The sequence below is a fragment of the Glycine max genome, chromosome 4 (genome assembly GCF_000004515.6).
Source record: "Glycine max cultivar Williams 82 chromosome 4, Glycine_max_v4.0, whole genome shotgun sequence".
In the NCBI taxonomy this organism is placed as follows: Eukaryota; Viridiplantae; Streptophyta; class Magnoliopsida; order Fabales; family Fabaceae; genus Glycine; species Glycine max.
Window position 1 is genome coordinate 3,632,327 of NC_016091.4, and position 23,206 is coordinate 3,655,532.

At 34.5% G+C, this 23,206-nt stretch overlaps 3 protein-coding genes across 4 annotated transcripts; all 3 read left to right on the forward strand.

The window, feature by feature from the left end:
* The first annotated feature begins 4,560 nt into the window (after positions 1-4,560).
* LOC100305376 (uncharacterized) lies at positions 4,561-9,477 on the forward strand. Its single transcript, NM_001251330.2, is given in 13 exon segments — positions 4,561-4,833; positions 4,951-5,119; positions 5,206-5,286; positions 5,726-5,820; positions 5,897-6,012; positions 6,094-6,204; positions 6,345-6,454; positions 7,854-8,163; positions 8,264-8,341; positions 8,424-8,474; positions 8,578-8,667; positions 8,783-8,860; positions 9,235-9,477. Coding segments are annotated over 13 exon segments (1,350 nt in total). The 5' UTR covers positions 4,561-4,823; the 3' UTR covers positions 9,286-9,477.
* A 92-nt stretch (positions 9,478-9,569) lies between these two features.
* Positions 9,570-14,204, forward strand: LOC100815581 (WD repeat-containing protein ATCSA-1). Its single transcript, XM_006577988.4, has 8 exons — positions 9,570-11,084; positions 11,168-11,327; positions 11,804-11,982; positions 12,183-12,393; positions 12,597-12,751; positions 12,843-12,932; positions 13,755-13,826; positions 13,911-14,204. Exons 1-8 carry the CDS (start codon positions 10,638-10,640, stop codon positions 13,947-13,949), a joined length of 1,353 nt encoding a protein of 450 aa, XP_006578051.1. The 5' UTR covers positions 9,570-10,637; the 3' UTR covers positions 13,950-14,204.
* Positions 14,205-18,623: 4,419 nt separating this feature from the next.
* Positions 18,624-22,866, forward strand: LOC100780807 (protein NPGR1). 2 transcript variants are annotated; one of them, XM_006577989.4, is made up of 6 exons: positions 18,624-18,930; positions 19,124-19,355; positions 19,754-20,012; positions 20,225-21,459; positions 22,036-22,183; positions 22,287-22,866. In XM_006577989.4, exons 2-6 carry the CDS (start codon positions 19,161-19,163, stop codon positions 22,595-22,597), a joined length of 2,148 nt encoding a protein of 715 aa, XP_006578052.1. In that variant the 5' UTR covers positions 18,624-18,930; positions 19,124-19,160; the 3' UTR covers positions 22,598-22,866. The 2 variants fall into 2 exon arrangements, with proteins under 2 accessions (XP_006578052.1, XP_025983954.1); XM_026128169.2 differs by having other exon boundaries at positions 18,710-19,033.
* Positions 22,867-23,206: the final 340 nt, after the last annotated feature.

A 23,206-nucleotide genomic window follows, 5' to 3' on the forward strand; every position in this document is an offset into this window, starting at 1 on the left:
AGACGTATCGCTTATATGTACAATAAGGGGGGGAAATCATAGTAAACAGAACTCGGAAGGGAAATTATGTGAAGTGGCTACATGCCCCTCTTCTATTTCTTTTTTTATTTGAATATGTTTGTCGTGCAATAAAAGAATTCTCCTTTTTATTGAAATTAATTATTTTCCAGAAGTATACTTAGATTTCGAGTAGATATTCATGTATTGAACCCTGCACAAAAAGAGGATCAGGAGCCCAGAACAAACAACTCAATTTGGAACTACTCTCCTGCTGAAAGCTGCACCTTGCAGAAAATACACATTAATTTGCCCTCATTGTCTGGTCAATGACACTGGTTGTACTATTTTATAAAAAAATAAAACAGATAATGACATATATATATATATATATATATATATATAAACTATCGATTTACCAAATTATGAGAGATCGAGAGGGTGATAAAAGCATGCACTAATCAATTATCACTTTAATTTGTATCACTTTCTAGATTATATATGTACGTACGATCGTAAAAAAGCATATGCTATATTTAATCACTTTAATTATACGTTCCTTATATATATATATATATATATAGGGAGAGAGAAGTTATTCTTCTAACTATTTTTTTCTTGTCTAGATTGCGAGTATGTTCTAGACAATTTTATACAAATCATGTAAAATTGTTATGAGTGATAAAATTCTCATTCAATGTTTAACACATTTATATACACATGAGTCGGGTGGTTCCTACAACTGATTTTATACGTCCAAATTAAGTTACATTGATGACAATACCAATATTAATGTCACCAAATTATTGCACAAAAAATAAATTATTAGCATGGGGAAAGAAAATATAAAAATTAATAGAGGGTAAATTAAGATTAAAGGTACATATATGGAGGTTGGTGAATTAGGGATGTCGAATTGAAGGTGGAAAGAGGTGTGATGCACGGGTAAAAGTAAGACGGAATGATGTAGTGACTTTATTGGCAGAGGTCAAAAAAAGGATTTAATCTTAGAGCACCAATTAACAATTGCTTGTTGGCAAAGTCTATGAATACATTAGAGGTGTCAAGCCTATTATTGGTTGGTGTTCTGTTATATGGAACCCAACAATCCCCCCTTTTTGATTCTGTGACTTGCTAAAAGGAACCGGCTGCTTACTCTTGGCAAAGTTGTTTTTTTGAACAAAGGTTTCATCTGCCTTTTATGTTCAAATTAGGCTGAGTCAAATGCTCATTTGTTCTTTTCTTGCAGGAAATTTATCCAAGTTTGGGTTCACATCCGTGATTTGACTCCTTTTCGCAGGCGTTTCACTTCTTTACAGTGCATTACTACTAACTCTTTAAGTAGGGACAGATCCACATCAGGTGTTCAAGAAAAATTACGTTATCTGATTATAGCAATTACAGTCTACTGCATCTAGCTGTCTAGGAACAAGCTGATTTTTGAAGATTATCAATTTTCTGTAATAAAGGTTATTAGCAAGATTAAGTTTCTTATGTATAGACAAACACATTTATTACATTTGTTTTAGCATCTTGATATAAGTCTTCTTGTATTAGAGAGACTTTTTTATTTTCTCTAGCTGTGTATGCCCCGTTTATTATTATATCATTTTAGGTTTAATATAATTTAATTTTAAAAAAAAAAATTGAATGATGTATGTGTACGTATTTTTAGGGCTGTGAGGGGAGGGAGAAGGGGTGGGATGATTGTGTTGTGGTGGTGGGTGCCTTATAAATTTTCTGACACGCAAACCCCACAGCTACTAACTCCCATACCGATTCTATCAAGAAAAGTGGCTGTTCAAATTACCTTGTATATGTTTTCACAGGGAACTCAGAGGAGAAGAGGGTATACTATGGGAGTTTGGTATATTCATTCCCAAATGCCAATGCTTTGACTGTCACTATTCCTTTTCTCTTGCTATTCAAATTTCCCACCGGGCAGTGTGCTCACATGCCTATTTTGCAACCACCATTACTTCCCCCTTCAAATCCAACACCCGGGCCTTCACATTTTAACGTGTTTGCATGTGTTGTAGCACCACAAAACAACAACTTTGTGACAACAGCATCCCTCCCAAACGCTTAGGGCTTATTGAACACAGATAAGATGAGCAAACCCCATACCATATGATTTACTTATCATTCATGGACCCGTATCACCATCATTGTTTCTGTACCTACGGGCTACAACTCTTTTTCCGTCCAAGTGTTACTTTCTTCATTCAATCAAAATATATAATATAGTGAGAAAATGTAATTAAGGTGTGCAAGTTTTTTTTTTTTTTTTTTTTTTTTTTTTTTTTATGTTGAGTTGATATGCGTCATAAAAAGTCACCCCCGTATTTTTGTTTAACTTTTTACTTTTAATTTTTTTTGGTTTTGAAAGAAATGTTGAATATTATAACATCTTGTTATTTTATGCATTTCACTAAATCATCACAATAATATAAACAAAATAAAAAATAATATATGTTTCTCCCCACTCTTTTTCCACTTCAAATTAATAGATTTACACTAACACGAGAATTTAACCCTTTAAAGGATCAAACTAGTAATTTTAATTATCTTTAAACCATCGTTCCGTTGAGGTCTCAATATATCCCTACTAACATTGGTTTTTTGGTAGGTTATGAGACTAATTATCAATTTCAAACTTAAACACACTTAAAAAATTTCTCTCCTACCTAAAGATGTGATGCGCGAAGATGTTCTGCGGCTATGTGTGCTTAATTTAAATTGTTGATGAAAATTGAATAATCAAATGACATGCATATTCTCAATTGGCAAAAACACAAACGCAAGTCCTCCCTTATAGACATGGACAGTACATGTTCCACTCCTTACGTTGCCATTGCCAAGCACTCCAATTTCTTGTTTTGGGTCAGTCATTTTCCTTTTGCCACGTGGAATGTCCACAAGCATCAGGGACGGATCACCCAGAGGCTCCAAGAGGCATGCCCATGCACCCAATTGACGAGGAAAATGTATTGGACAACCCAACGAGGAAAATACAAAGAGGCCCAAAGCAAGAGAGCAAAAAGCCCAATAACAAAAGGCGTACAGTACACACTATATATTCTGATAGCAATTTTTTGGGTCCATATCTGACATCTTATATGATATTCTATATATATTTTTGTCCAAACCGGTTCTAATATTTAAACTAGAGCTACGAGTACTTGAAGTTTGAATTTGCTCTAAACATTTAAACATAGTATTAAATAACACATGTCCAACTACTTTTGTACAACAATAAGTAGTTTTTTATTTATTTATATATGTTTACCAATGTTTGTTGTAGATTAATATCAATTAATAATTATTATATTATCTTTTATATTATCAATTGAGAATTAAAGATGTGATCATTTTTTAGAGGTAAAAATATGATCATTGTCATATATATATAAAATACAAATATTTAAATGAGAATGGGATTATGATAATATTAAATAGTTCATTAAGAGATTTTTATCTACGGTTAGATTATTATAAATTTATTGTTCCACTAAATAAATTTATACACATAAACACACTCTCTAAAAAAATTATCCAGGATGAATCTAGAGCTCTAAAATGAAATTAAGAACTTATCCCACCAAGCCACTCACATAAAGATAAATGCGAATTCAAATTAGTATTTAATAACCTTTTAAGTATTATTGTCATACAAAAATTGCATACTTTTTTTTATTGAGAAGAATTGCATATTATTCCCTTGGAACTCATATTTAAGGAAAGAGTTAATCTTATATATTACAAATCTAACTAATTTTATTTTATTTAATGTTATTATTTTTAAAATATTTTTTTATTTAATTTTAATTTTATTTTTAATGATTTCGTTTTATTGATAATAACAAGTTTTAATAAAAGACATTTTATAAACTATTTTATTTTTTACTTGAGATTAAAAAAAATCAATAATGTTAACTAATTTTTTAATTAATCTAAAATTAATTAATTTTACTTATATATAAATTCCGAAAGAATATAATTTTGTATCTCCGTGTCTATTATTATTATGTTCCATCAGTATATTCTACCATGTTCCTAACATGCTTTAAGAAAAGAAGAAGAAGAAGAAAATATCATGTTGGGATGCTTTTAACAAACAATTTTGTCTAAAACCTTCTAATAATGGTTTTATCCAAACCTTCTAAACAATTCCAAGAATGGTCGTTCCTTACATAAGCGTACTTCCTAGAAAATTGGTGAAACTCAGGAAGACAAGACAACATTATCACGTCATGTGTTCCCCGCAGCCGCGGAAGCGAGTACTGCGATAGATTCAAGCCACGTGTCACAAGTCAAAGGAGAAAACTGATAAAATCAACGGCTACAAATGCGCCACGCAACCATACACCCATCGAATATTCACATATTCACACCACCACCCCGATAGAATAATTCTCTTTATTTCGTCACAATAAATAATACTAAAAATGACTTTAATCAAAACCTCGTTTTATTTTTTTTGTGTCCCAAAAAAAGCCCCGTTTTATTTTTTTAGGGTTCCATCTATCTATCTATTTAGATAAAACACGAAATCCCAATCTTAATCGTAAGCAATTCCTCTCTCTGAGAGAAGCTTTCGAATTCCTTCTGATCCTCGTAGAAATTTAATGGCTTTTTCATCATCCGATTCAAAACCAGTGACGTCGCTGTTGTTCTTTTCCTTCCTAATTCCGATACCTTTCGATTCTGTTTCCGCCCTACGCATACTCGATACTTGTTCATCTCTCCCTTTCTCAAATTCTGATTCCTTTTTGTAACATAAACACCGTACTAGCCCAACTAACAAATCAAACAAAACCGTTACCATGGGAAAACGTAAGCTCCTCAATTCCTAGGGCTTCCGCGATTATTGATCCAACTCAACTGAATTTTCCGATTGCTTAATTTAAACAATTAATTATTATTATTATTATTATTTTTTGCTGCGTTCAGGTAATTCTCAACGCAAAAGTGCTGCGATGTTCGATAGCGATGACGATAGTAGCGTGACTTCGTCGTCAACTGCTCTTTCTGATTTGATGTCGGTGTCTGGGGCTGAAGATGTTCAATTTGTTCAAGATTCCTTTCTCGACCAAGCTCTCGATGCATTAGATGAGAAAAGGTAATTTGGTTAACATTATTCAAATTGAATTGACATGGAGGATGGAGCTAAAGGGGTTTTCTTATATGTCTTTTTAATTTATGAAGGGGTTCCACGAGGGAGAAAGCTTTGTCATCGATCATTGACGCTTTCAATAGCAACATGCAGCATGAGTTTGTGGAGAAGAAGTAAGCTTTTATCGTTATTTTCTTTAACTTGTTTCTGTTATGCTATTGATTTTTAGAATTTAATTAAAGTTCGCTTACATTATCATCCAATCATAACTTGTCAGATAATTTGTTGACTTTTATAATAACTACTTAAAAGTCATTTAAAGGTGATTTTAATTGGTTGACAGTGTAAAAAAATCATGACTGTTTAACTCTTGTTTTTATTACAAAAGACAGATAAATTATTTTAGTTTGCTTTGCTAAACACGACATGAGATCAACTTGGATATGTGTTCCAAACTCCCAATTATGATCCTTCTTTTTAAGGTTTTATTGCTGGCACTATTTATAAATTAACTTGCAATTTTACCTTACTATCTATATATAATCACGCGTATATTTATTTGTCACTCTAAAGTCATTATTGTCATAACCTTGAGGTGCTTTCTTTAATCAGATTTGCTACCTTACTACATCAATGTCTTGCTTCAATAAAAAAGGGATCTAAAAAGGCATCTGCTAAGGAGATAGCTTTGGCATCTCATGCCATTGGTAAGAATTTGATTAACTTGTGCATGCTTCATATTGACTTCATTTTATTGAATATTTAATGTCATTCATTTGTTAGGTTGTTTGGCCTTGACTGTTGGATGCGGTGACAATGCCCGCGAGATATTTGAGGAATCCATTCGTCCTTTGGATGAATCTCTCACATCTAGGATAGATGTTTCAAAGACACCATCAGTAAGTAGGAGTTGGAAATACTTGTATTCAAACTTATTCTTTACAGTCTTTAACACTGAATAATGACATTAATGTTTATAGTTACTGGAGTGTTTGGCTATAATCACTTTTGTTGGAGGGAACGATCAAGAAGAAACAGAACGATCAATGGACATGATGTGGCGAGTGATTAATCCCAAATTAGGTTCCAATGTAGGTATCTGTTTCAAATATACTAATTTTTATTGTATTTTCTAATCATCGCTTCGTAGTAAGATTGACTGTTGTATGTTTTTGATAATAGTTGTGTTAAATTAAGTAAAATGACAATAAATTTTTTCCCATATGTTTAGGTAGTTGCTGTCAAACCTTCTGCTTCATTAATTGCCAATGTGGTGTCTGCGTGGTCCTTCCTCCTCTCTACTGTGAGCAATTTGAAGCTAAATACAAAAAATTGGCAAAAGTAAGAAGTCTGTCATTTTGCATATATTTCTTATTTAATTCTACACATGCATCTTGTTAGAGGCTTCTGTTAGCTAAATTATTTTGCTCATAATATGATGTTGAATCACTTTAACCCAGTGTTTTAAATCCTGGATAGCGGTGCATTGCAGCCGGGCCAAAAAACATTATGGGGGATAGCTGGTATTCTAAATTCTTTTATTTAGTTTATATAATGTATGCTATATACTTATATATTCTCAAAAATGATAAAAATTACTCAAAATTCATGACATTCAATTCAAAATAAAAACTCAGCTGTCTTAAAAATTAAAAATACATACAAGTAAATACCACCTAAAATCAAATTCGAGTTTCCTACATGTTGCCATGACTGAGAACAAGAGCCAGCAATCTCTAACAGACCCAGTCACCGGAGAGAAGAGAAACTGGAAACCAGTTGCCAAAGAAACCACAAACCAGTCACCGTAGAAGAGAAAACAGAGGCAGAGAAACCTGTCACCAGTTAGAAACCAGTAGCCACAGAAGATAAACAATCAATGAGGAAGAGAATTCAGTTGCCAGAGACATTGTACACAAAAATGAGGGTGGCTGGATCAAGAGAAAGTGAGAAACAGCGCCTTTTTGGTTGATTTTATAAGCAAAATGTTTTAGAATTTGAAATCCCAAAAATAGCCCCCCAAACAATCCCTAATGTTAGTGTTCAGAGGCCATTTTTGGAATCAAGAGATAGCACCACTATCCTGTTCGCTGTGGCCACCATTTTGTCTGCAATGAGCATTACACTGAACTGCTGCATAATGGCAACCCTGTGGCATAGTGGCTCTATTTGAAACCCTCCTTCAACCGTTTCCTAGACTCCCCTACTTGTTGATGCTTTTGTTGTTTGTCATTGTAGAAAAGAGCCAAGAGAGGAGGAAAAGCCTGCATATAATTTTTGCATGAGTGAAAGATAAAAATGGATTGTACAAAACATGCAACCTATCTTTAATTAAGAAAAATGGATATATTAGTTGAATTTAAATATTTTATAGCTACTCTGGGTTTAAACATTGAATTAAAACCGTTGTTTATTTTGACATATAAGTTTAGTATGTAACAACATAAAAATTTGATATTTAAATTTTCAACCCTTGAGAAAATTTCAATCCTAATGGCCAACCATCATGCCTACTGCTATTTTTGATTTTATTGATCCTACCATTATTTTTTCATGAATTGTTTAGGTATTTCATTTGCTTATTTTTAGTAATTTTATGGTACTTACGATGTGAGTAGAATTATAGTCCCGGTAGGATATTTTAGATTTAAATTATATCTATGTTTTATTTGCAGTGCCAATATATACCCTTATTATAGAAAATTGTATTCCATAACTTATTGTTTTGTTGTTGATGCAGTTCAATATCCTATTTATCTAGTCTTCTAGACAAGGAAGATAGGTCTGTACGAATTGCTGCTGGTGAAGCACTGGCTCTAATTTTTGAAATTGGAGTTATAGATAAATTTTCTGCCAAGTCAGACAGTGCAAGTGATACAACGCAAGAAGGGAGTAAACCACTTGAAAGCTACATATTTTTACAAGGATTGAAAGGAAAGGTGATAAATCAATGCAAAAATCTTTCTATAGAGGCTGGTGGAAAAGGTTCTGCCAAGAAAGATCTTAATAGTCAGAGGAACTTGTTTCGAGATATCTTGGATTTTTTTGAGGTAGTTTGTTTTTACCACTACTGTTATTATTATTTGAAAATGAATAATGTATTGCTGATGAAGCTGAAGCTTCTGTACTGATCTTACCTTGTGATACTAGTATGGTTACTCCCCGGATATTTCAATGAAGATTGGTGGTGATTCCCTGCAGGCATCATCATGGTCTGAAATGATACAGGTTTTTCTTGTGTGCTTTCTTTTTATATAGTGGTAGAAATCTCTTTTTTCATTTCAGCATTTTGACATCTAGATTTTTGCAGTTGAATTTTATCAAGCATTTTCTTGGGGGAGGATTCATTAAGCATATGCAGGTTGGATTTCCCTTGCTTTTTCTTTGGTATGCTTCTGGTTATTGTATAATCTTGAAGTCATGTTTACCCCTTCTTTTTTTCCCTCTTCTCCCTTGGCAAACAGGAAAATGAGTTCTTACATGAAGTCTTTGGTTTCTCACCGAAGAGAAAGTATCTTAATACCAACGAACACAGAATGTCTGGTGGTGAAAAGGTAAGCTGTCCGTGATTGTGCCCAATTATCTTGACTTTGTGAAAATGGCTTTCCTTTTTTGTTGCCCCCCCATTTGTTATCATGCGCTGACCTGCTCCATTCCCTCCATCTGCAGAGAATGTTTAAGTCTCCAAATTCGGTTTTGAACAAGGCTAGGACACAATCACTTAATAAGCAGCGGATATTATCTGAGGTTGGCATTCTTACCATATAAAAGAACGTTTACTTCCCCCGTTGAATTACTTAACTTGATAATAGTTTACTTAAATGCAATTGAAATGTACACAATTATGACAAATTTTCCTGCAAAAACGAATGGGTAGAATGTACCATGTGTCTGGGTTTGCACCCGCATAGCTTAGGCTCTGAATGCCATGGTTGTCTTGTGCTAAGTTGGTTGTTCTTGCAATTACGCCTATGTTTATTTTTATTTTTGTTTTTGTTTGCCAATTTCCATTTACGCAATTATACGGTATGTTGTGGCCTTGTGGCCTTCCTTTAATCGGCATGCCTATACTGTATCGATGCTTAGTTTTTTCTCTTTGATTTCTTTTGTTAAATTAACAGGGCAGAAACTTCGGCCACTACGCTGTCGGTATGGTTGACGAGGAGGCATGAATTTGACTGGGAACAACAATAATTATGTCTCAATTAGAGATTCGATCTTTCATTTGATGTACAAATTCATATATTTTATCGGTGTTTATACTCTTTGGTCTTGTTACTTTTATCAATTACACAGTAGATTTCCATGACATGGGATTTATAATGTTATAATATGAATGGCAAATAGATACTATTGAGAAGGGATTTCATCTGGTTCGAAATGTTTATTTTTTAAGGTTATGCACAAGATTTAAAGAGTTATTAAATGACTTTGAAATATGTTATTATATTTGTAGATAGTGAAATAGTTCAGACTACATAAGAGTGTGGTTGTTCTTTAGTTTAAAAATAAGTAAAAAAATAAAATGTGTAGATAGCGAAATAGATACATTTTTCGTCCTCTAATTATAGAAACACAGACTCAATTTTAAATGCCTATATTACAGTAAAAAAATGTGTTAATTATATATTTTTTTTATACTCTTGATTTATTATGAAGTTTATTAGCGAGACAAGTATTTCAGAAAGTATATACATTTATTGATTTATTAGTGAAAAATAAATTATTACTTAAATTATGAATTATGTTATTAAATACAATTACCATTTTAACTGTTTAATTCTATGGAGGTATTAATTAAAATTAACTAATTAATTATTTTTATTGGTTTTAATAAGCTAGTTATTTGTTTCAAAAATAATTTTCGTGGTGTACATGAAATAAACAGAGAAAACCTAAGAAGCTATAGAACCTGCAATAGCGTCAACAGGATCATATCATATATAAATAAAAGAAAGAATAAAAAATGTTTGTTAGCCGATTCAAATTGCTAATAAACACTGTTTTATGACTTATACTTTGATATGTGAGAATGAAAATAGTCATTAGAGAATTTATAATATATATCTTGTTCAACTAATTCAACTTGAACTCTTGACATGACTTATAATCTCCAGAAACAAAACAACCAATGAATTGTATAACATGCATATTTTCCTACTTATTTCTGCACAAATTAGAAAAAAAGTGTAAGAGTAAGACTAAAACATTTTTATTTATCTCTTCCTTTATTTCTGTCTACCAAACAACTCTCATTTCTTCCTATTTCCCCTCTATTGATTGTTATTAAACATATCTAAATCCCATTGTGGTTGGATCAGAAAACAGTAGGTCATATAAAGTAGAAGGGAAAATGGGCCTGAAAAGGTTCAAAGAGAGTAATGGTCATTGGGCCGCCGAATGATGGAGTCCAGTTGAGTCTCGCACATATTTGGCAGAAAATAGAAGTGTAAGAAGAGACAGAGAGTGAGGAGAGGTGGTTGGAGATTGGGTGGCATCGAGTTGAAATCAAAGATGCTCGAACATGCATAAGCAAACGCATAGGCATGTGTGGAAGCGGATCAGAGACAGGGAAGCTGGGAAATTGCGTGCAAACCATTTCGCGAACCGCATAAAATCCAATCGCATTTCGCAACTCCAGTTGTCCAATCACAAAGACATTGTCTCACCTCACAAAGGCGCCATCAACTCCCTTCAGGTTGATTCGACAGAGGGAAGATATTTGCTATCCGCTGCCTCCGATGCCTCGGTAGCAGTGTACGACGTCCAACGACCCACCGTTTACGAAGCAGGCGGCGGCGGCGGCGGCGGCATATCGAAACACAGCTCCATATTTGTCGTTGACAAGCAGCATCAGCAAGGCCATAAATATGCGGTGTCCACAGCTATTTGGTATCCCATTGACACTGGCTTGTTCGTCACTGGCTCTTACGATCATCACATTAATGTTTGGGATACCAATACCACCCAGGTCCATAGGATTAGGATAAGATTGATTATTGTTGACTTTTTTCAGTAATTATTTTTTTAAAAGTTGACACTTGAATTGTGCAGGTGGTGGTGAATTTCAAAATGCCTGGAAAGGTTCATAGGGCTGCAATGTCCAATTTGTCAACGTCTCACATGCTTATTGCTGCTGCCACTGAGGATGTCCAAGTTCGCCTTTGTGATATTGCTTCCGGGGCTTTTGCTCACACTTTGTCCGGTCACCGTGGTATGTATGTCAATACTTGCTCTGTTTCATTTATTCAGTTTGTTCATTATGTGTGGGTTTGGTTTCACGTTGGGAAATTGATCCTCGTCCAGAATTTCACATGTTTGGTTTCCCGTTAGAGAAGAATTCTTAATTGATTTTGGGTTGAACTTTGAAGATCTTCTGCATTGGATTCAAAATTTTGTACTGGATTTTACTCCTAGCTTGATTTTATGACAAAAACATTCAAACATAAATCACATCATTGGTTAGTTTAGTGGATCATTGGTTACTTACTGGGGTGTGTAGCTATACCATGCTTGTTCTCGTTTACCATTATGTAATCTGACATATTTGTATGGTTCTGTGCTTCTTTTGCATGAAGTATGAAATGTATTATCTGGTAATTGATTCACAATTTAGATCTAATGTTGTGTAAAATACTAGAAAGTGAGATGTGTGTCTGTTTCTCAAAAAAGGTTTTTGTGTGATGACAGATGGAGTTATGACTGTTGAATGGTCTAATTCAAGTGAATGGGTCTTGGTTACTGGGGGATGTGATGGTGCAATACGATTTTGGGACATCAGACGCGCTGGCTGTTTCCAAGTTTTAGATCAATCTCAGACTCAGCTTGGAAGACGCCCACCTATACTCAAACGCTCCATGATAACTAAGGTTTTCTTCTTCTTCTTCTTCTTCTTCTTCTTCTTCATTTTTAAGTTTTGCAAATCTGCAAATAGTGCATCTAAGAAATGGTTATAGCTAGTCACGTCATGACTGCTTTAATCTTGTAGATGGAATAGCAACTTGTAGTGTTATGTGAGTTTTTATGCTTGTTTTGTTATAATAAATCTCAAAGCCTTTATCACTCACAGGATTCAAGTACAAAATTGCGTGCTGCTCAGAAGAAACATGCTAATGGAAGTGGTAGCAGACAACAACCAATTGGCAGAGTTCCATCCAAGGGACCAATGAAGCAGAGATTACATCCAGGAATGTTGTCTACTCAGGATCGTGCGACTGCTCATTATGGTGCTGTGACAGGGTTAAAAGCGACTGAGGATGGCATGTATCTACTAAGTGCAGGTTGTTTTTCCATTACTTGTTATATCATAGAATTGAAAGAAGTATCTATGCAATAATCATTTTATATGGGACTCCATATGAAACTTGTTTCTTATAACAAGAACAACAAAGCCTTATCCTTGTTTCTTGTTTTCAATAAATTCATCAAAATATTGTTTGTCTAAATTCTCCCTCTCCCTAATTGATGTGATGCTGTATCACAGGGTCTGATTCTAGATTGAGGTTGTGGGATGTTGAATCTAGCTGCAACACACTTGTGAACTTTGAAACAGTTCGTCTGCAAATAAACAAACCTCTTCAACTAGCCACCACTCAAGATTCAGCCCTTGTTTTTGTTCCATGCATGAGATCTGTGAAAGTATGTATTTCCTTTAATTTATTATTATTTATTTTAACTATAAATTAGATGTAGAAATTAGGTACATTTATCTTTCTTTTTGATTGTTCAGGCATTTGACATGTGGTCTGGGAACACATACACGATATTGCGTGGTCACTATGAATGTGTGAACTCTTGCTGGTTTAATCAACATGATCAGGTATGTTCAAGAGGTGGTGGTCCATTTTCTTTCCCTACTCTTCCTTATATGTGGTTCATCAACTTCTGGTGTCAGTTGTGAAATCTGTTAGGGGCTAGTCAGGCCAACATGTTTAGTTTCCAATTAATTTATTTTTTTGTGGTTCTAAATCAAATCAAGGAAATGCAAAACTGAGTAGACATATGCGTTTTTGTTCATCGAGATTTATTATTAGTTCATTATTCATCTCCTGTCCTGCACACATATACACACTTCTAATCTCGTATCATCAAGCCATACGATTATGAACTATGGTTGACCTTTACCTTTTTTCTCTTTTTTTCCATTTTGTCTTCTAAATTTCACTCTTTTATAGAATGAGTGTAACTTGTGTATATATGTAATCATTAGTCCGTTTCCTTCTTTGATAAAAGGAGTATTTAGGAAGGAAAGAGACAATTAAAAAATGACAAATCTTTGTGATCGTGTTTGAAGATGAAATTATGATAAAGGTGAAAGATGAAAAGGAAGCCATTTGTATGACAAATCAACTAGAAGCCAACTGACAAAACACAAGGTGAATCAGGGAGTCATCCCGGATTCCCGGTACTGATTACACTGAAAATATTCGTTGCTGCTTCTTTGAAAGCCATGGCTTGTCTGGACTAGAGTCAGTGTTCTGTTGGCAAGAATTGCATGGTCCCCAAGAGGAAAATATTTATTAATTTCTTATTATATATACTAACTATATTAAATGCAATACTTCCTCATAGAACTTAGAACCCAAACTACTTGTACTTTTTAACGATTTTCTTTTTTTAATGATTTTCTTTGTTGTCACAGGAACTGTACACTGGTGGAAATGATAGACAAATTCTTGTCTGGTCACCTGCTAGATCAATCGCTGATGAAATGGTACACACTTTGAATGAATCTTGTCGAGATTATCATGTATATATTTTCTCTGTCATAGTCTGACCTCATTAAAATAAACTGCAGGAAGGAACTGCTGAGGATCAGGATAACTGGAGTAGCTGAGTCTTGCCTCCCTTTGTGTGACAACTTTCCCTTGTTCGTCTTCTGCTTGCCACTTCTGTTAGATGTTTGTGGGATATATGTAAATGTAGGCTTGTTCCGGTTTTGGAGCTTATGTGAAATGCTATAAAGCACAAAAATGTATAGTAGTATCCCATTTTTTGTGTAGAATAGAACTTTTTTTTTCGTCATCTTTTAACTTTTAATCAGTGTAAATTTTGAATTGATTCCTTTCCTTGTTGTAAGTTACATCATAAACACATTTTGTATCCCATTTTGCATAATGTTTTGCTAATATAAAGTTGTGTACAATATATTAAAGAAGTAAATTTTTTACCATTATACATATTTAATTTTTTTTCTTATTTAAGCACATCTAAACAAATGCTTTGATTTTTTAAAGTGTAGAGCCTCTAAAATTTTTGAATTAATTCACATGGATATTTGGGGACCTTTTTCTAATATTTTCTAACCATTCTTGATGATTATAGTCACTACACATGGATTGTTTTATTAAAGTCACAAAGAGAAGTCTAATTAGATGTTAAAATTTTCATACACATGATTGAGAATCAATTTGAAGCAAAAGTTAAAGTAATACACTCCGATAATGGACCCAAATTTTTTCTAAAAGACTTTTTTACTTGAAAAGAGATTTTACACCAAACAAGTTGTGTTGCAATACCCCAACAAAATGAGAGAGTTGAAAGAAAGCACCAACATATACTCAACGTGGCAAGAGCCCTAATGTTCCAATCTCACATCCCTGGTCATTTTTGGTCTTATGTTGTCAAGAATGGTGTCCATTTGATGAATCATTTTCCTTCTCCAACCAATTGGAATAAAACTCTCTTTGAGATTTTATATGAACAAATTTTGGATTTTCAAACACTTAAAGTTTTTGGTTGTATGGCCTATGTATCCATTTATGTTGCCAATCGCCACAAATTCGATCCACGATCTAGACGTGGAGTGTTTTTGGGGTTTCAAAATGGCACAAAAGGCTATGTTCTTTTAGACTAAGACACAAAGGAAGTTTTTGTTTTTCTATGAATCTATCTTACCATTTATTAATCAGCTCACTTCACCTGACAAATTGCTTTCCACACCACCCATTGGCCCAAATGGAACAACTATTGACAACAATCATTTTTCCATTGAGGCCCTACCAATTGAGCCTAACAATCTCCCACTGCAATCTCTTCAACCCGAAACCAGTGAAGCTGGATCACCATCTTCTGCCTCATCTTCCTCGCCTGAATCCATTTCGTCCCCTGCTCCTCACGGCTAACCCTAACCTCCTATTTGTTGATCAACTCGACCTCGTAGACCACCCGATAACTTAGCTGATTTCCATTGCAGCATGCTCACACAATCATCTTTGAAGTGTTTATATCTGCTCAACTCTATCATTTCTTACTTTCAGATTTTTGCATCTCACCATCATGTTCTCATGTCATTGTCTTCTAAGACTGAGCTTGCGAGCTACCAAAAGGCTCTTCAGTTCAAATGTTAGAGGGATGCCATGCAATTTGAGATGGAGGCGCTGATGTTAAATTAAACCTGGGACATTGTTGAGACTCCACTGGCTGCAAGTGGGCGTACAAGATTAAAAGACGATTTGATGGGAGCATCGAGTGATACAAGGGTCGACTCATTGTCTATGTGGATGACATTGTTTTGATTGGCAACTATGCTGAAGAGTTATCCAACATCAAACAAATTCTTCACTCTAATTTTCGCATCAAGGACCTCACCCTGCTCAAGTATTTCCTCGATCTAGAAGGGGCTCATTCTACTCGTGGCATTTCTTTGTGCCAACAAAAATATTGTCTGGTCTTGTTAACTGATGTTGGTCTTCTTGGATCAAGACCATCGTCTACGCCAATGGATAGTTCACTTAAACTCAACCATAATTTTGGGGAAGAACTTGTTGATCCCCTTCCTTATAGACGATTGGTTGAACGTCCAATCTATCTCACAAATACTCGACTTGACATCACCTATGCTACTCAGCAATTGAGTCAGTTCATGTCTTAGCTTACTCAAGTTCACTATCGGGGCACTCTCAAAGTGCTTCGCTACTTAAAGGGGTGTCCTAGAAAAGGTTTATTCTTCAAACACAATTCCTCTATTCAGATTCAATGTTTCAGCGATGCAGATTGGGCTACTTGCATTGACTCTCGATGGTCCATCACTGGTTATTGTTTCTTCCTTGGCCATTCGTTAGTGTCTTGGAAAAGCAAGAAGCAAGAGACAGTATCTCAATCGTCTTATGAAGTTGAATATCGTGCACTCGCCTCCACTACATGTGAGTTGTAGTGGATCACTTATCTGTTACAAGATCTCCACATTTCTTGTGATCGCCTTGCTGTGTTATATTGTGATAATCAACATGCCTTGCATACTGCGGTAATCCTGTTTTCCATGAGAGAACTAAACATCTTGGCATTGGCTTCCACATTGTCAGGGAGAAATCTCAACAAGGTCTCATGAGGCTACTTCATGTTCCATCTTCTAACCAATTGGCTGATATGTTTACCAAACCACTGTCTCCTGCTGGTGGGGGGGTATTAGCAAAATTAGAAATTCACACATCAACCAAGTCGTACAAGTGTTGAGTTGTGTGCTAAGATGCTCTTTTGACTGGCTGTTGTTTTGTCTCATTGAGGACACATTCTGTATTTCTGTTTTGTATTTTTACCAATTGTATTTGTTGTTATTTCCATTTTAATCTTATCCTTAGTTATAGGCACAAAGAATGGCTATATATATATTCTCTCCTCTGTAATTACTTGACTATGAATGAAATGTGTTTTTCATACGTCCCATTATAGTCTGTCATTTCTCTCTTTTCATCCCTTATATCCAAACCTTTATTAGAAGAGCACTTCAGACATAAGAAAAACAAGTTCGCAAAAACAATGACTGAAACATAATTCAGACCCAAGATCAGTTAAAAGCATAGAGAAGGCAAAAGGTAAACGCAAAGAGTTACTGGTTCATTTTTATCACTTAGACTACGTCCAGTTCTTGGTAAATCATCAAGTTTCACTAACTTTACATAAATTACAAATATTATTTCACGATCACTTCTAGCTCTTATAAATTAAAACTCCACCAAATTTGATCACACAAACAAGATTTGTGAAGGACTGTTGAGAGACTAAAATTGAATTGTATGCATAACCAAAATCAACACTTGGTCCTTTTCTCTCAGGATGTTTGAGGTGTTTTGAGAGTTTTTTTCTAATTTTACAAGAGAATACATAAAGTCTTGTTGAAGGAAAAGAGTAAGAAATATTTGTGCAAGATCAATTACTTCAATCTTCACAACTTTTGGTTTATACAGATTTCGTCTTCAAGTATCTGTTGTCTCGTAATGAATAAATCTTCATTTGATCTTCATCCGTCAAAAGGAACAATTGGGTGCATTTAATGCATGTCATTTCTTCATGCAAAATGTTTTTTGTTTAATGCTTACATGGAGGAGAATTTGTAGCAAATAATCACTTCTTTATATTTAATCGATGACATATGAGATCTTGACTTCATTTATTCTTTATAAGATTCATATTTTGTTAGCATATAACAAAAATCATTAAGAGTCTTGTTCGTTTTAAGACATAAACATCATTTTGACTCAATAAATTTATGTAACAATTTTTAAAATAATATTAATAAAATGAAATAAAGAAAGATTAAGGCACTTTGTCCCTCTTTATATTTTTTATAAATAAAACATAAACTAAAAGAAATAGAAAAACAAAGTTTTCTTTTTTTACTGTGAGAAAGAAAGTTACAAAATCTAAGTGTGTAACTGAGGAATAAAACTTTAATTATATGATATGGAGAGTGATAATTGTTAGCATTTATCATGTACACGTAAAAAAATCACCAAGATATATTATTATAGATTTTTTTGTTTAAAAAAATGTAATTACTTTATAGTTTATTTGCAAATTTATATAGATTATACCAATTTATTTAGAATTTACGCAAAGTTTGACCAGTACTTTATAGTTTATTTGGCTAACTTATAAAGATGTTTAATAAATAAATTTAATTTATTAACTTATATAATTTTTAGACATTGATTAAAATGATGATTGAATTTATTTTAGCTCAATTTTTTTAATAAAAAACCTGATTTGTCTCTTATATTATATTATTTATTTTAAGAAAATTATTCTTTTAATGTTATACTATTTATTTTCATGATTAAATTACTTTTAAAAGATATTTAGTCTTTGTACCGATAATAATAATTTGTCTTGAGAGATAAGAGAAAAATTTTATACAGTTATATAATTATAACCTAACATGTTTGATAAGTCATGTTGACTCTTAAAATAATTATTTTATATTATTAATACTTAAATACTAAACTAAAAATATAATTTATATAAAAAATATGATTTAAATATGTTTTTATACTTATAATATACTCATTTTTTCAGTTTATTACCTCTATATATATATATATTATTTTACTGTTTGACATTTTTAAAATCTTACATTTGACACCTGTTGTTAGTTTTATTTTTATTAAAAAAAATATTTTAAGCAGTAAACTGAAAAATGATAAATTAAAAGCCTAAAAAATATTAAATAAACATTTATTCTTTTTTTCTTTTATTTCCTTGTGTATCCGAAATATTCGTTTGGTAGGGTCTAGTGTAGGCTTAACTTTTACAAAAACTGGTGGTCCAAGACCAACCCTGGTTAACAATTTGTCAATTTCTTTACTCACCCGTTGCCTTCTCCTTTTAAAAACTCAAATCAAAATATTTGAACGCCAAATGTTCCAACTCATAGAATTTCTCTTAGATTTTGAATCTACCAACATTCTATTGGCATTGCTGCTCCTGCTCAGAAAAAATAAAATAAATAAAGTTGATAGTATTTGAGATCTCCAAATCCGATTTGGGATTGGTCCCTCCGTTGATGGCCAAAGTTTGTTGAAATCATCAGAATTCGAGTGGTGAGTCCAATGCTCTGTTGTCATAGTTTGTCTGGCCCTTTTCGCCATCTTTTCTCCTCTTCACTTTTTTCTCTCATGTCTCTATCTCGGTAACTGTTTCAAGGTAGTAAAATACATCATAACACCGTCCCATTCTTCATTATGCACTAGTCGCGTTTCAGTTTAAAACTAACGGTAACGCGTTTCTTAAAAGGAGTGGTTGTTGTTGAAGTTGAACGGAGGAGAAGAAGATGTTGTGCGCTTGTTCTTCCGGGGAGCAATTCATATTCGAAGAGCCGCCGCACTCGCCGGAGTCCCTCGCCACCAGGGATTTCTCCGCCAGCGGACTCTCTTCCAGGACCGGAGAATGGGAACCTAAATTCGATGAAACTCAAGTAGAAGAAGCTGAATCTATTCTTAAAGAAGCTCTTTCCTTAAACTACGAGGTTCGTAGTAACAAATACCAATGCATATCTATTTTTTTTTTTCAGGAATTACTATACAGTCCAAGACTACGACGGTCCGACTAATATCTATGTGACAAGCAATTAGTGTTATTAATTCTTTCGTAAATTGAAAATTACGGGTTGAGACTGTAGACACGTGCGGGTCCTGAATTACCTTATAATATTTCCTTTCTCATGGATAATTCTGCTTGATTCGAATAAGACTACTAGGGAGTAAAATTCCCTTTCTAAGTATTTAATGTAATTGCTCACTGAACTAGAGACCACTATTTAAGGTGGAACAATCCTATGTCAGTTGATCTACGTGCTGGGCGGATTGTGTGTGCGTGTGATTTATTTTTGATTGAAATATCATGTGTGTTTTGAATGAATTTCAGGAGGCTAGGGCTTTGTTGGGGAGGCTTGAATACCAGAGAGGGAACTTCGATGCTGCACTTCAAGTATTTCAGGGTATAGACATCAAGGGTTTGGCCCCAAGAATGATCAAGGCTATTGCCGAAAGAACCAAGCAAAGAAAACCGCGTTCCAAGGCAGATATCATGGTTCCGAATGTGATGTCATTGCATTCGGTTAGCCTGCTTCTAGAAGCAATTTTGCTTAAAGCAAGATCGTTGGAGGAACTTGGGCAATGCATTGGTTGGTAACTGTTGTTATATTACCTTTTTGGAGGACTTTCGTGTGCTTTATGTTGTTTGATAAAGCGTTTCATTGGTAAATTGCACAATTTAATTTTGCATGTGAGATCTTGAACGTTACTCTATTTGAATTTAACTGCCATTATTTGGATTTTATGGATGAGAGGTTTCGGGTGCCCATTCTGATTAGTTTAGTGCTTTCTCATTTGCTAGAGGCTGCAAAGGAGTGCAGAATAATTCTGGATACGGTTGAATCTGCCCTTCCTAATGGAATGCCTGAGGGTATTGGTGAAGATTGTAAGTTGCAAGAGATGTTTCATATAGCATTGGAGTTGTTTCCAAGCCTTTGGATCAAGGCAGGGTTTCTAGATGAAGCTGTCACTGCATATCATCGTGCTCTTGTCAAGCCATGGAATTTGGAGCCAAGAAGGTTGGCTGCTGTACAAAAAGATTTAGCTATGATACTACTCTATGGTGGTGTTGAAGTAAGCCTACCCTCTCAGTTGCAGGTGTGGAGTAAAACTGCACCCAAGAGTAGTGTTGAAGAAGCAATACTTATGCTATTAATACTCATGAGCAAGGTGGCAATTCGGGAAATAGACTGGGATGCTGAAATAATGGATCATCTTACTTTTGCACTTTCAGTGACGGGGATGTTTGAGTTATTGGCAGATCATGTAGAGCAGATCCTTCCAGTTATTTATAGTCGAGCTGAGAGGTGGTACTTTCTTGCTCTGTGTTATAGTGCAGCAGGACATGATGAGGTAGCATTGAACCTTTTGAGGAAAGCTTGCGGCAGTTCTGAAGCAAACCATAGACCCCATTTTCCTTCATTTTTGTTTGGAGCAAAACTCTGTTCCTTAGACCCTCACCATGCTCATGAAGGCATTAACTTTTCACGTGAAGTTATTGATCTAGCTAAGCACCAAAATGAGCATTTTCTTAGTCAAGGCCATAAATTTCTTGGCATCTGCTATGGGGCTGCCGCTAGAATTTCTGTACTGGATTCTGAAAGAAGTATATTTCAAAGAGAGTCTTTGGACTCTCTAAACTATGCTGCTGTAAGTGAAAATGATGACCTGGAAGTGATATTCAGCCTTGGACTGGAAAATGCAATTCAAAGGAATCTGGATGCAGCTTACAACAACATAATGATGTCCTCAGACATGACTGTTGGCAGTTCAAGAGGTTGGCAGCTATTAGCACTCATAGTATCTGCACAGCAGCGATTTAAGGATGCTGAAACTATAGTTGATTGTGCTTTAGATGAGTCTGGTGGGATGGATCAACTTGAACTTCTAAGATTGAAAGCAGTACTTCAAATTGCTCAGCGGCAACCCAAGCAAGCAATAGAGACATATAGGATCTTGCTAGCGCTAATTCAGGCAAAAAAGGAGCTTTTGATTCAAGATAACAACATTGATCAAGGACAAACATTCAGGCATGAGGTGTGTAGTACTTTCAAAGGAAGTAACATCCCTTGTATAGACTGATGGTTAAAGTTGATTGAAAAGAAGCAATACCCTTGTCTACTGGAAGCTGCTAAAAACAATGATTACACCTAGAATTAATTCTACTTAGGGCTTTTGATGTCTGTTAAAAGAACCCACACCCCCCCCCCCCCCCCCCCCAATCCTTCCCCTTTTCAAAAAGAGAAATGCTACCAAAGACACTCTTTATCATTAGTTGAAATTTATTAGAAATTGCATCATTTTGTGGGTTCCACATCTTATCTAATGAATCCCTCTCTTGATTTTATAGTTTTCAATAAATTTTAACCAATAGGAAAGACTGTGTCAGGAACAGTGTGTTCCTAGTGCTCTTTGTAAAGTTATATGCTAGAATTATCATTTTGGATGTCCAAAGATTATCCTATATATGCCTAGAGTGGAAGAATGATAATTAATGATTTTGTGCAATTTTTTCATTTTAATTATTACTATTATTTTCTTGAGTAATGATTAGTCTCATCTCTGAAATCTTGAGAAGAATTCTCCTTCTAACTTTTCCATCCCACTTGGCAGGCATTAACAGAAAGGAAGCTGGAAATGGAAGCATGGCAGGATTTGGCTACTATTTATACAGATGTCGATTCCTTGCTTGATGCAAAAACTTGTGTTGACAAAGCCCAGTTGATAGAATTTTTCTCTCCAAGAAGTTGGCATATTACAGGTAAGGAAAATGTCTGTTTAAGTTTTTATGGTTGAACTCGTGTCTGCATTGAGTGTTTATGCTCATGCTAAACTAATATGCAATTCCCTGTGCAAAATTGCAGGGATGTTGCTAGAAGCTCAATCATTATACAAAGAGGCATTTGTTTCCTTTTCAGTATCATTGTCAATAGAACCAGATTACATTCCCAGTATCATTTCCACTGCAGAATTGTTGATGAAACTTGGTATGCAATCACTTCCGATTGCAAGAAGTTTTTTAATGAATGCTTTGCGATTAGAACCTACAAACCATGATGCTTGGTTCAACCTTGGATTGGTTTCAAAAATGGAAGGTTCATTACAGCAAGCAGCAGAGTTCTTTCAAGCTGCTTATGAACTGAAGCTTTCTGCTCCAGTACAAGAATTTAAATAATTTAGACTTTGGAAAAACAGCCTTATTGTTTTTGGTTGAGGGAAAGTGAGCTTGACTAAGAGCATGATAGAAAACATGCGAGCAGCAACTAGATGACAAAAATACTCATCCCACAATTACCATTGCTTGGTTGTTGATTTGCTCAAAATGTATAGCTAAATCTAGCTGCTAATCTGTAGATTTCCTTCATTCTGTTATAATCAAATCTTGTTGTTTCACAAGTACAACTAATAGTGGACAGAAATGGTAAAATGATGCGTTTTATAATATCCTGCCAAATAATGACACCTACTAGATAGTCGAAGTTCCCACAATACTAGTCTTGATTGTTACTGCTTTCGTGTCTTTCTTTTACCGTGAAACAAAATTACCTATTGTTCATCCCTATTTCAAATTGTTCATTTAGCGTATACAGTAAATATCAGAGGTCTAAACGTTGGTTAAAGGGATTGTTGAAGGTGTGAAGCCGGTGGGAAAATGATTGAACATAAAAAGAGAAGCAAGCTACACGATACAGGGCATATTTAACTCTTAAAGTATGCCAAAAGGCAATCGCATTTCCCTAAATCACAGATTCAAGTTGACATTTATTCTGATGGCGTTTAATTT